Here is a 13857-nt window from a genome sequence, read left to right as displayed (position 1 = left end):
AGGCAGTGGCTTAGTGGCAACTGTCAGCCATTAACATATCTAGTTTATTTTCTTGTATGCATATTAATGCAAAAAGGAACATAAAGGTGTCCAGTAAGTAAGAAAAGGAACATTGCATTCACAGTGTGAGAGTAGTAATGTTGCCTGAGGAATTCCGACTTGTATTTCAACGGTGCCTAGAGTTTTGTGGCAAGCCTGAATTTTTCTTTTTGTTCACCAGCCTTAAATGCTAGAAAGTAACCAGAGTTTTGAAAGTGGAAAGTACCATCAAATCTTTTTGAGATACTGGAGCTTGAGGGTTGTGTTGTAAAGGTACCAGAATCACCAGTCACCTTTGAAAAAGTAGATTTAACTTTTGCACTGATTTTTAAGCTACACAAGGGGAAGATGTTTGCATTTTTGTGTGGTGTTTCTGAAGGGAAAAAAAATCCACTGTACGCTTATTAGACTTCCATGTGTCTCTGACTCGTGTGTTCCTTTTGCTCTAATTTTTTGCTCCTAGTAGGGTTTTTGATGTGATTATGTATGAGGTCTGCTCTATTGTTTGCATGAGAATAACCACACCCTTGAAAAGAAAGTTGCTGTTTATCATGATGTCCTACTTCCCACGCAAGAAGAGAGCTGGAGAACAGATCTCCAGTTTTTCTGACCTGTAGCAGCTTCACAGGTTCCAGGAGCAGGCACAGCCCCAGAGAGTGTGATCTGGGGAGCTCATTGACAAGAACTGGGTTACAGGGAGGACAGGAGGCCTGGAGAACGAGGAAGAGGCACAGAGCCACACTGCTACATCTTCTGTTTTGCAAAGGAGGGGCACCCCATGTTGTGTGGATCTGAACAGATGTCCCCTCTCCCTGTTCATCCCCCTCAGTAACGCACCTGACAAAATAAAGATGTCTTGAGGTGCCCATGGGAGCAGCCCACCAAAAAAAGTGATTTTAGGCAGCAGGACACAAAAAGAAGGGCTTCTTTTTATTTTTATTGGCTCACATTGAAAGAAACAGCAAGTATGGCTGCTGCAGCAATGATAAAGAAGGAAAACACATTCCACTTAGTGCTAAAAGCATCATTTGTCCCAGAAACAAAACCCGAAGTGGGGGCTCGGATCATGGCTGCAACCGCACCGACTCCTCTGGTTCCCGGAGGGAAGCACGGTTCTGCCTCCGAGCTCTGCCCGTCTCCCTCGGGCCAGGAGCCCACACATTTTGGCACTGAGCTGCTCTCCTGCTCCTTGGCAAGGGAGCGGGGGCCACACGTTGCCCCCACCGCTCTGTTTACTTCTATTCAGGGCCAACTAGGAGGACTCTCTAGGTGTTTGTGTCACCCTCAGAAGCTGGTCTTAGAGCATATTCCCACTCGTAGCGTGGTTTTTAAGTGCTCTGTGTTATCTGAAAGAGCTCTGAAACACCATGTGATAAATGGAAACCCTGCAAAAAACCATACTTATAAAATAGATTGCACCTACTTTCCAGGAGCAAGTGGAAGTGCAGATTTCTTTGGCGCAAGACACAGCTTTTGATAGAGTATCTTAATGTTTAAACTGGTTTCTCACACCAGGCTGGCTGCCAAGGTTTAAAAAACACTTAAATTATTTTGGCAGAGTTCCCTTCCTAGAACTGGCCAGTTGTTTTTGTAATTATAGAGGGAAGTACACTAGCACTTGGCAAGACCCAGCATTTGACAGCAGAGCAGTGGTATAGTTCTCAGCAGGAGCCGTTTGTGAGTTACTCTTTGACAATAAAACCATGACTTGCCAGTTTCTTTTAAAGATAATAGTTACCATCCTGGCAGCACTATAAATTCAGGGAAGGAAAGGGGAAGATTTTTCCTAGAAATCCCAAGGTAGCTAGATACGTATCTTGACCTTACAGTCCACGGGGTGTAAATATTTTGTTGAGTTTTAAATAGTTCTTGGGAGCACCAGGCTAGACCCTCAACATGGCCTCTCCGTAGGGCATTGGGGGGAATGGACTGAGCTGGAAGAAAGGGGATCAGAAGATGAATCATCCTTGTGTTCCCCTACCTACCTCACCTTCCTGAAAGGTCCTATTTCATTAGAGCCTGAGGATCCACCCTGGGCAATCTATAGAAAGATGGGTGCGAGAAGCAGCACAAAGCAGTGCCTGAAAATGAAAACGTCCAAATAGGGGCCGAATCAGAAAAAATCAAAGAAAGGGAAAGCTCTTAAAGGCTGGTTTGGCAGAAGAGCTGCCTCCCCACCTTGCCAGGTAAGGCTGACAAACTGCAGGTGCTGCCCATGCCTGAAAGCCCAGCCCTGGCTGCCTGCTGGGAGCCGGGCACACCGCGGTGGGAACGGAGGGGCTGGCACCCTCTGGCACTGCCACGCACCTGCGGACCGAGGAGATGAAACTTGAGGATTTTTTGAATTCTATACACTTTAGTTTTAGCATGATATGTTTGGTTTTGCTTTCAGATTTCAAATGGAGCCACCATAAAAGTCTTTAAAAAGAAGGCAAATACCCGATCAGGTAACAAAGGAACTGCAACCTGTTTAATCTTTTGTGGAGAATGGGCTGGGAATGCAGAGAGCTGAGATGTGACAAGTTGCATCTCGATCTATAGGAGGTCAGAAAAACTGGCACTTTGATATAGCTGAGCCAAATGAAGAGCCGTGTTACCCTGGCTCTGGGCCTCTGGCAGGCACAGTGGGCTTAAGAGGAGGGACGAAGGCAAAGGAGAGAAGGACTGAAGGACTTACAGTCCTCAGCAAATGAATGCTTAAGGATACAGCCTCATCAGCAGGACAGCAGGGCAGGGAAGCCCGGGTGACACCAAGCGCTGACTGGTGAGACCAACAGGGGGAACATGCCCTGCTCTGGTGCCCAGAGCATCACGGACATAGTGGTGCACTGTCCAGAGACAGGCATGACAAAACCCCACAGTTTTAGGATTTTCTTTATTCTCTCGACCATGTTTCTGAAGGCTTTGACTCGGCCATCTCAACAGCAGGACAGGAGTTCAAGACTGCTTACCTGGGGTCAGTTCATCTCACCTGCCTCTGTGATGCAGGTTGGTCCAGGCCAGCTGATGCCTCGGGGGACATGGACTTTCTGTAGCCCCTGGGGAGAAACAGACACTCTTCACGTGTCGTTCCCCTCACCGTCAAAGCAGACATCTAAAGTTAGGAGAGATGTGTCCCTGAGGTGGAAGTCACTGGGACGGCATCGCTCTCTCCCTCAGGAAAAACAGGGGCGTCCGTTCTCAGCCATCACTTTTGAGCCTGACCTCAACCCGGCTGCACCAAGCACTCCTACAGACTAACCCAGTGCGATCATCTCATCTGCTGCCTGTTTGTCCTCCTTTCCGAGGAGCTACGATTTGCTGCCAGCTTACCCCAGCAGCAGATAATGATGCCCTAGCGTAGTGGTCTGAGCTGCAGGTTGGCACTGGGGAGGCGAGACGGGACCTGTGCGTTTCTCAGAGGCTTCCCCCACGCTGCAGGCAGGAAAGCGTGACGCCGAGCTTGCCGACGCTTGCTCGGCATCCTGGCGTGCGCTTTCCTGCTGCACAGCCCAGAGCCCAGCAGAATCCACAGACTCATAGCTGTTTCGTTAATGCCGTGTTTGCTCTCTGCTTTCTGTTGTTTAGATGTGGACTACTCGGATGAACACTGTCATTTGGTGAGTTCAGTCATTACGCTGTTTGGTAGATTTAATACTGAGCTGTATTTGTATCTGTGTAATCTCTTTAATCTCTTCACGACAGATTTTACCAGACTCCGAAGCAAACAAAGATGTAAAAGGAGCAGGTCACAAAGGGAAGCAAAAATTCAAAGTGAAAGAAATGTATCTGACAAAGCTTCTGTCAACCAAGGTAAACTGTAAAGGCCTTATTTTGTGGGAGGGCTAATGTTAGGCTTGGCTAATTTGGCACAACAGAAGTAGAAATTAAAGCAGAAATTATGCAGACTTCCTGCATGTATATGAAATGTTAAATAGAAAAGTTGCTTATAAAAAGCACTGTGCTAACTGGTTTATGACCTTTTGCAAAGACAGACACATTTCAGGTTTTCTAATGCTAGAGTTTTAAAATTGTCTCTAACTCGCCCTCTCTATCTCCTCAGTAAGCACAACCTTTTTTTCTCAGGTTAAAGAAAAAAGATAGTTATTGGTCTTATAGAAAGTGAGTTTCGCCACTGAATCCCACAGGAGGGAACGATCCTTTTGGGACAGACAACTTTCAGTCAGCAATCTCCTCACTCTCCACTAGAGTTTTCCCAGCTTAGAGACAACATCCAAAGCCTGAGTTTCACAAAATACTGCCCATGAAATAATCTTTTAGGGTCTCAAAATAAGCATCCAAAAAACTAGATTGATTTTTAAAACAATGTCCTTAGGATTTATAATATTATGATTACCTAATTTATAAAATGTGCATTCCTTAGGAACGAGCCCCACTAACTCCCTCTGGTAATGTCATCTTGTTTCTGACTTACTCAAAGGGGTTATAAAAGTCTTTGCAACAGCATATTACTTAAAATATCAGTGCACAACACTGAGAGCTGTGCGATATAAGAGGCCTGAAGGGATGGTGATTATGGCCCTCTTGCATTTAAAACTCTATCAATCATTATTTAACTAGGTTGTTGATAGCATCTGAAGTAATGTAGGACACTACCCAAAGTGTGAGTAAAGGCTGGTCATTTTTCATTAGCTGTGGAAACTAGCATAAGCCCTTAAGGAACTGCTGGAGTAAGCCAGTAATATCTTACAGTGGAAGACTGAAGTACAAAAGAAAAGATCAGGCTCTTTAAGAAACAGTCATTTTAATTTAAAGGGCTTTAAATTAATCATCTCTTTCTCCAAAGTAGGACAGTGCTCTAGCAACAGTGCTGTGATACCCTTCACTGCGAAATGCCACCCATGATAACACCGTGCTCTAAAGGAAATTGCATTTCCCACGTGTTGCTTTCTCTCTCTCACCCATGCACACACTCAGACACAACTGCAGAGTTTGCCACATGAAATGAACTGACCAGTAGCGCATCAAGGCCCTGGGTTACGCTTAAATCCTCCTTGTTGAGGGAAGATTGGGCTGAACTGAACTTCAGAACAGATGTGAAGAAAAAAACCCTCAAGATAGTGTTTTGCTTTGTTTGCGTACGTGATGATGTCAATGAGTCCATCAGCAACCAAGCCCTTGCTTTTGTGAGCCAAATAGCTTCACTTCTGGATCAGAAGTACCCAATTTTCAGTTCTTCTCTCTAATATTGGTGTCTTTGTCTGCCACCCAAAGCTGTTGAATTAGGCTAGAATTAGGCTGAGCTCCACAGTCACTTGACTGTGAAGAGTTGAAGAGCACCTGTGATCAACATGGGTCTCAAATGGCACCATGATGGCCAGTGCCCTAGAAAACTGATTAAACTCCTTTTGCTCCCCTCCCTCTTACTTCCAGTCCCAAGTACCAAATGCCTTTAACAACAGTGCCAACAGTATCCAAAGAGTTGCTGTTGTCTTTGTTCAGGAAACTCAACAAGTGATTCTTTCCACCTACGATTTGTCACAAAGTTCACCACAATTCTTCTGTTGGTAAAGTGATAGGACATGTGACATTTGAAAGCAGCTCATTATGGTGTATTTGTAGTTTCATTTTTGTTGTTGACTGGCTTGTTTGCCGATAACCTATGGCCTAGATGTTTGCCACAAGCATATTGTAGTTTCTGTGTGTGGTTACCCTGGGGCACACTCGGCTCTCTGAGGCAAGAAATCCTATTATTTCTTGTGTAATAGTAGCACAGTTCATTTTCTCACTTTTCAGGTTGCAATTCATTCGGTTGTTGAAAAGCTCTTCAGGAGCATTTGGAGTTTACCCAACAATAAAGCACCTGTTGCCATCAAGTACTTTTTTGACTTTCTGGATGCCCAGGCTGAGAGCAAAAAAATTACTGACCCTGATGTGGTCCATATCTGGAAAACCAACAGGTAAGCCCATGTGATGTGCGCAGGAGTGCGTGCACTCCTTGAAAATGTCATTGCAAAGAGGAACAGGTCACTTGTGATGAAAAGAATAAGACTTGGGCATGTCTGGGTGAAGATGTGGTTTGGCTTTGTGGATCCCAGTAATTTAGTATATTGATTGGATACTGACACAAACCACTGTAGCTTCCAGCTCTTCTGTATCTGCTTCACACTCAGAAAGAAGTATCTGCAGGTTGAGACATTATTTGAAGATGGAAGGGTGATTGACTGATGTGTTTGCTCTGTAGCCTTTGTTCAATGATCTCTTTTTTGCAGTTGCCCGATCTGAGTGCTTGAGTTTAAAGATGCTTTTTCTTTCTCTGTCTAGTCTTCCTCTTCGCTTTTGGGTGAACATACTGAAGAATCCTCAATTTGTCTTTGACATTAAGAAGACTTCACATATAGATGGCTGCTTGTCTGTAATCGCACAAGCTTTCATGGATGCCTTTTCTCTAGCAGAACAGACACTGGGGAAGGTAAATGCTGCCCTTCCAGTCTTTTGCTCAAACAATTTTTTTTCAACTGTGTAATGATTCAGGGGATGAAGTCCTGGATCTGCTCATGTCAGGGGCAAAACTGTCAGTGGCTTCCTTAAGCTGGGTTTCCATTCCTTGTTGCTCTGTCTCACGAGGTTTTGAAGAATTCATTGATGTAGACAGATGCAGCTGTTACAATGTCATATTTATACTTAACTGCTACTTACCTTCTCTGCAGTTGGTTTCTGTGCAGCGTGTTTATAGAATATGTGGAAGAGGATGGAAATTGTAAGATTTTAATGAAGTTTTTATGAATTTTTAAACAAAGGTCTTTTAAGTATTAACATTATTTGCTAAGTAGTCCAAATTTTGTTTGCCACACGCCGATGTGCAGAAAACACACATAGTAAGCTGCTGCTGGGAGCTGTAGGAATCCTTGAAAGAGCTATTAAGTTTGAAACAGTTCCTTTCATATGTATTGGTTCCTCCCTTTTTGTATGCAGAAGTAGTTGCTGCAGTAACAAGTGCAGCAATCTTACATTCCAAAGCTCTTTAGTAGAGTGTCCAGAACTCTGGGGATCAGAAACACTTCATTTTCCCTGAGGATATTTTCCTTTCATTTGGACCAAAGCAGGAAGCATTTGTTCAGGCTCATAGTACCCAAAAAAACCAGGCTAGATATTTTTTAGCCTAAAAAAGATTTATGTGAAAATGGACTAATTTCCTATGTGATCTGAACCAACTGCTGGTCTGTTAAAGGTAAATAACAAATAATGTGCCTATTTATCTTATTTTAAGTGTGAAGTGTCATGAATTAAAACTAATCACATCAATTACTTGATGGAAAACCTGCAAATGAGCACGGTCTGTTAGGTTTCTATACTTAACATCCATCATGAAGTACTGTTGATATAGCAGCTCCCATTAGCCATTTGAAAAAGGGCGATGAAACCTGAAAAAGGTTTGCAATGCATTATGCAACTTGTGGCCTTTCAGTACTAAGATGTATTTACAGCCATGATTTTTAGGCGTTTATCTTAAAACGTTCTTTAGCCACTCAGAAAACAAACATTCAAATCATTTCATCACACAGTGGAAACGTTAGTGACAAGATATCACATGGCTGTGTCATTTGTTCCCCGGAATTTAAACTAGAGCAGTGACAGGAAACTCCCAGCCCCCACTTTTACATTCTGAAAACATGGTTTCCAGGTGGGGCTCCGGCTCCTGCCACAAATGTCAGCATTTATTTCCTTGGGAGAGCCTCGAGCTGCCTGGTAGGCCAGTGCTGACCTGGGTTATTGAAGCCGTGGGGGGAAAAAACCTAAATCCCTTTGGCTGTGGGTGCCTGGGAGCCAGCTCTCCACATGCCTGAACCCCTGAGTGGAGGGAGTACAAACCAAAACGTTTTAGGGGAACCTCTAGGATCTAAGCAAGGCTCTCTGGCATGTTTAGCCCAGGGGAACTTCCCGCAGCGCTGCTGTGTCCTGTGTGTAAATAGGGTCCCAGCCTCCAGGCCTTTGGTTCGGTTTTCACAATGTGTCAGGTTCCGGGGAGGGGTGAGGAGGAAGTAAGAAAGAAAATTCTGTCTAAGGGACAAGTGTTCATCTAAGGGACAAATGTTCATCAGTGCTGATGCCAAGAGAAATAATTATATGGCAACTGTCATGAAACACAGTGCACTATTACTGAGGTCCTGCGTCTGTTCTTCATCTTTATTTCATAACCTTGGTTCCCTGCATAAAACCGCTGCGAAGAGAAATGAGTCACACAGAGAAGAGACACAATTAGATGCAATTAACTATGTGGAGGTGGAACCGTAGGAAATCTGTGCTATGAAAATTGACAAGGCTTCAAATATTTTCTTTTAAGGAAGCACCAACAAATAAACTTCTTTACGCTAAGGACATTCCACTCTACAAGAAGGAGGTGAAAGCGTACTACAAAGCCATCAGGGATCTGCCTCCACTGACCACTTTAGAGGTTGAAGAATTTCTAACTCAGGAATCTATGGTATGGTTGAGAAGCGGGAACTTCCTTTGCTTGCATGTGAAGTTTTTTAAAAAGGAGAACTATCTGACCAAAACTGTTTTCTATTTCAGAAACACGAAAATGAATTTAATGAGAAAGTGGCCTTGATTGAAATCTACAGATACATAGTGAAATATTATGATGAGGTAAGCACGTCACTATTCCTGCTTAGCCCCTTAATGTTAACTTGCCACCTCAGCCTTGAAAGTTGGGCTTGACAAAGCAGCCAAGGGCTGGCCTGGCGTGTGTGTTATGGGGTGCCCGCTCCAGAGAGAGCCCCGCAGCAATGCAGCCAAGGCTGCTCCTCCCCCTGGGCCATCACCTGCACTGTTACTGCTGTATTCCACAGAGACAGTAGCAATAAAATCCTCCCTGTGCAAGTTTTGAGAACGTTCCTGTGTAGTCTAGGCTTCTTGTTTTACCATGTTTGCAGAGTGTCTGCTATTGCCTGTCACAACTTCTGTGCACACACTCCATCTCCCTGGAGATTCAGAAATCAGATTAGACTGTAGCACCAGGGATCTCGATTTAACAGTCAATACAAACACCTCAGCAGAGCACACTCAGCCTTACAGCAAGAGGTGTCTGCTCCTTTCCCATCACAGCCCTCTTACGCTCTGCTCTAATAGTCTTTCTCTTAAAGAAAAGAAGCTATAGCTTCCAGTCTCTGCTTTTGCTAACAAAAGAAACCTTTTCTCAACTGCAAGCACTTAGTCACAGGCTACCTCTAAGCTGCTTTGTACGAAAATCCCTGCCCTCTGCTTTGCATGATAGGATTCTCCACTCCATTTTGCTCGGCATCCTTAACAGTGGCTGCGTGTGCCTGTGCGGGGAGGCAGATAAGAGCCAGCTGGGGTGTGTTGCCTGAAGGCCCCCTCACCACTTCCAGCAGGTTGTCTGGGTCTCCCAGCAACCAGACCTTTCTCTCTTTCATCCCCAGCAGCAGCACAGCAGCAGCGCTTGCTGTAATCATCTGGCTTTCAGTCACCTGTTAGCCAGCTTACCGCTTCTGAGCTCCAGCATCTCGAATTATCTGGGTTCAGCATCAAATCTTTGCCTCTTAAAAGAAGTTTGGGATGATACTAGGAATAGTACTACACTGTATTAAGCTCATTAAAATGGTTGACAGAGGAGATTTCAGAGTACTTTCTCATCTCAGTGCCCATTTTCCCTTTTTTGAGGCTACTAGAGAGTTGGGCAGGGAAAAATTTAATGAAATATAACAAGAGAAATTGTAGAGTCTTACATCTGGGCAGGAACAACCCCAGGTTCCAGTATAGGTTGGGGAATGACCTGTTAGAGAGCAGTGTAGGGGAAAGGGACCTGGGGGTCCTGGTGGACAGCAGGATGACCATGAGCCAGCACTGTGCCCTTGTGGCCAAGAAGGCCAATGGCACCTGGGGTGTATTAGAAGTGGGGTGGTTAGTAGGTTGAGAGAGGTTCTCCTTCCCCTCTCCTCTGCCCTGGTGAGACCTCATCTGGAATATTGTGTCCAGTTCTGGGCCCCTCAGTTCAAGAAGGACAGGGAACTGCTGGAGAGAGTCCAGCGTAGGGCAACAAAGATGATGAAGGGAGTGGAGCATCTCCCTTATGAGGAAAGGCTGAGGGAGCTGGGTCTCTTCAGCTTGGAGGGGTGCCCTCACTAATGTTTATAAATTTATAAAGGGTAAGTGTCACGAGGATGGAGCCAGGCTCTTCTCGGTGACAACCAACAGTAAGACAAGGAGTAATGGGTTCAAGCCGGAACACAAGAGGTTCCACTTAAATTTGAGAAGAAACTTCTTCTCAGTGAGGGTGCCAGAGCACTGGAACAGGCTGCCCAGGGAGGTTGTGGAGTCTCCTTCTCTGGAGACATTCAAAACCCGCCTGGACACCTTCCTGTGTAACCTCACCTGGGTGTTCCTGCTCTGGCAGGGGGATTGGACTAGATGATCTTTTGAGGTCCCTTCCAATCCCTAACATTCTGTGATTCTGTGATAGTCCTGGCTCTTCTCACCCCATCCTCAGAAGGAAACCCTCCCTCTGCTCTTCCCCTCTGGCTTTTGACTGGGAACAGCCAAACCTCATTCATTGTTTGCTGAGATCTCAGTTGCTTTGTGGAGTTGCCCGTCAAGAGTTTTCAGACAGCAGTAACGCTCCTTCCTATCACCTGGGCTGGTGCCAAGTGGACCAGTTAGAGGAAGAGAGGTAGTTTATTTCCCTTAGCCCATAGGACAGAGAAAGAGCAATAAAATATCATTTGCAAATCTGCTGTAGGGTAAAACTGGAGTGCTGGCCTTGCCTCACACTTCAAGAGATGAACATGTGTTGGATTTGTTTGGGGTTTTTTGCTTGGCTCTGTAATTCTTTTGTGGAAGTGCTGCAAATCCTGTAGTCATAATGACTTGAAAGCAAAATTACCAAAATAAAGTGTTCGAGTCAGAAAGGAATGTTTACATTTAGGCAGGCATTCAGATGGATTTCTCTGCCAGTAGTTGTTGGAATGCAGAAAAGCAGACTTTGAAAAGCAGCAAGTAAAATAAGCGTTAAAAAAATGATTCTCTCTTTTGCTAATTGTTAACAGATTGTCAGCAAACTCGAGCGAGAACGGGGGTTTGAAGAAGTCCAGAAACAGCTCCAGCAAGTAAAAGCCTTATTTGATGAAAAGAAAAAATGCAAATGGCTTTGAGCAGAGCACTGACTCACAGCATCACTGTGGGGGATTTTAAATAAGCGCTACTGCTCCCAAAACTGTTTTGACTGACTATATGTACAGGGTTTGAAACATTTGGACACTCTTCTCCACTCTGACCATTCCAAGTAACAGCTACGTTTGGGAATGATGTACGGGCAGGGTTACATATTCAAACGTGGGCACGTGAAAGCGAAAGTGAGTCTCGCGTTGGCAGGGCCAGCATTTTTAGGTACTTGAACACACATACCTTTTGGTTCAAAAATACTGCCTAAGTAAGCTCTCTGCTTACTTATAAACAAGCTCGTAGGAGATGTACAAAACACACTGCAAGTTCAGAGTTGCCCATGTGAACTTGTAAGTAGCTTGGCTCTTTTTTTTAAGAGAGAAAGCTGATGTTTCACCACATTCTTTAAGCAGCCTTGGCAATCTGTGAGGATGAGCTCCGGCTTCAGAATACGGGTCAGCTGCAGTTTCCTTCCTTCCAGACAGACGTACACTGGTTCCTGTTTGGAAAAAAAAAAAAAAAAACAAACCACAAAAAGCAGCACCAAAGTGACACTTGGGACAACTGTGTTTGGCAGAAGAAGTGGATCTGAGGTTTGAAGTCCAAATGTGACATGGCAGGACTTCTCTTCCTTAGATTAGAAATTCCACGTGCAAAGTGAAGCCCACCACTGAGCAGGGGAGGAGGTTTTTGGAGACGGGCACCAGACCGGCATCAGTCTGTGTTTACATTTCTACCTTTCCATCCTTGAATAAGCTGTGAAACACTTGGGACCAGCTCCACAGGTGAAACCTGCACCGCATCAGACCACCATTGTGATTTGACAAAGCAGCTGCCGATAGCTGCACTTTGGTGCACAAACCTGCACTCAGGTGCATGATCAGCCCGTGCACCAGTGCTGAGAGTCCTGCCCGGACTTGCCATCTGCCTGCAAAGGCCTCTCAAATCTAAAGCCAGCTTTTTTTTTTCTTTTTTGGTTTTTCCAGGTTGTCCACACAAAGGCTTCATCAAAAGCCTTGTTAGTTTAATAAAGTGTAAGAACAGGAGGGCTGGTGTCATCTCGGAGTGATATAAACACAAGTGCTGGGCTTGGGGATGGGGAGGGAGTAACTGCCCACCTTAGTCCTGCCGGGGTGTTTTTTGAAGCTTGCCTGGTTTCAAAGGAAGGTGACCATTACATTTGCATTGGTGGCTAGAGTTAGCCCAGCTGGCAAGCAGGCGTTTGGCCGTGCTGCTGAGACAGGGCTGGCGCTGCTGCCGCACCAGCACTGCCCTGTTCTCCTCCGCAGCACCGAAAGGTTTGTTGGAAAAAAAGCAAACACACACACAAAAAATAAACGTTGCCTACTGGTCTGCCCCCTCCCTACCGTGTGATTGCACAAGTTGTACCTCTTGCATATCAGAGAGGGCAGCCACCAATCCCATACTGTGATGGCTTTTTTTTTTTTTTTTAATTCAAGTCTTATACTTGCTGTTAAGTTTACACTTTATACTTGATGGAATGTATGGCTTTGTTCAGGAAACTGCACTACAACATTGCAGTACTTTCAGCAGTTCTCGACTCTGCCTGGCACAATGTATTTTGATAAGTTTAATTTTAATTGGAAAAAAAAAAAATAAACAAACACCCCAACCCTAAGCTATCTTGCCCTCTGTCCTAAAGGAGTGAACTGTGGTTTGAGAAGCGCTTAAGCTTAGAATACCTGTACTTAAGGGCTTAATTTTTATTGTTCTTAACCTAACATTTTAAAGCACCATCAAATAAATTTTAAAAAGCACAGTAATTAATATTAAAGGAGGAGCATGAGCAGATTACTCTTTCCAGCTAGAAAGATATCTCAGCAGTTCTGTTCCACTTCAGGTGTTTGCTGGCAGTGCAGTCGAATGAGCTGTGATAGTTTTGTTCAACAGTAACCTTCTGTACAGGCAGAAAGAAAAACCCCCAACATTTCTGCTTGGAAAAAAAAGCTGTAAAATATAATCTGTTCGCGTGTGTCTGATCCTGTGAACTTCACTATGTGTGTTTATATGATGAGGAAATGAAAAAAAAATATCAGTCCTATTCTGTATTTGTACTACTGCTTGTTTGCTACAATAGCTTTAATGATTTCTAGAGATTACGTATGTGTTGAAGCAGGTCCTGTAGCTTTAGCCTACAGCCTGGAATAGGGTTATTGCCTTTTATTCAAGCCTCCTAAACAGCGTCACTCTGTTAGTAAACCATGTGAAGTCGTGCTGGGACTTTGTAACCCATCAAGTGGATCTCACGAAGTGATGTGAAGTATAATTAAGTGATTGTGGCTCGTTTTGGTAGGTTTGGGTCAGCATACAAAGCATCGGCACACCTTCCGTATTTGCAATTCACTGTTACTGCTACACGGACAAAAAGAACCACCTCTGGCTAAAGCTGTATTACGGCAACCCAACAATTCTAACAGCATTCTCTGAAATGAAAGCAAACTTCTCCTTATTTTCACATGTTTACAGGCAAACTGCTATGGCGAACAGCATATTTTCTAACACTAGCTTACAGAGCATTATTTTGCAGTCATCTAGTTTAAAGTCAGATCTTACTAATGTGTAAAGTAATTCCTGTTGTACAGAAGTTAACCTGTTGTTTAAAATGAATGGTTAAAAAAAAGTGCAAATGACAAATACATGTTGGTGTTTGTATGGGTTTATCTAGAATAAAATGCA

At 44.3% G+C, this 13857-nt stretch overlaps 1 protein-coding gene across 1 annotated transcript in view; it reads left to right on the top strand.

The window, feature by feature from the left end:
- Positions 1 to 13857, top strand: part of PLXNC1 (plexin C1) — a 73762-nt gene extending 59905 nt beyond the window's left edge. The window contains exons 24-31 of the mRNA XM_065632720.1: positions 2432 to 2486; positions 3607 to 3638; positions 3724 to 3831; positions 5776 to 5939; positions 6304 to 6451; positions 8324 to 8464; positions 8554 to 8628; positions 11046 to 13857. Of these exons, the coding sequence (XP_065488792.1) occupies positions 2432 to 2486; positions 3607 to 3638; positions 3724 to 3831; positions 5776 to 5939; positions 6304 to 6451; positions 8324 to 8464; positions 8554 to 8628; positions 11046 to 11150 (828 nt within the window). The 3' untranslated portion in view covers positions 11151 to 13857. The remainder of the gene's footprint in view (positions 1 to 2431; positions 2487 to 3606; positions 3639 to 3723; positions 3832 to 5775; positions 5940 to 6303; positions 6452 to 8323; positions 8465 to 8553; positions 8629 to 11045) is intronic.

Source organism: Caloenas nicobarica, chromosome 1, assembly GCF_036013445.1.
Source record: "Caloenas nicobarica isolate bCalNic1 chromosome 1, bCalNic1.hap1, whole genome shotgun sequence".
Taxonomy (NCBI): domain Eukaryota; kingdom Metazoa; phylum Chordata; class Aves; order Columbiformes; family Columbidae; genus Caloenas; species Caloenas nicobarica.
The sequence above is the reverse complement of the archived record's forward strand: the minus strand, read 5'-3'. Positions and strand labels throughout refer to the sequence as shown.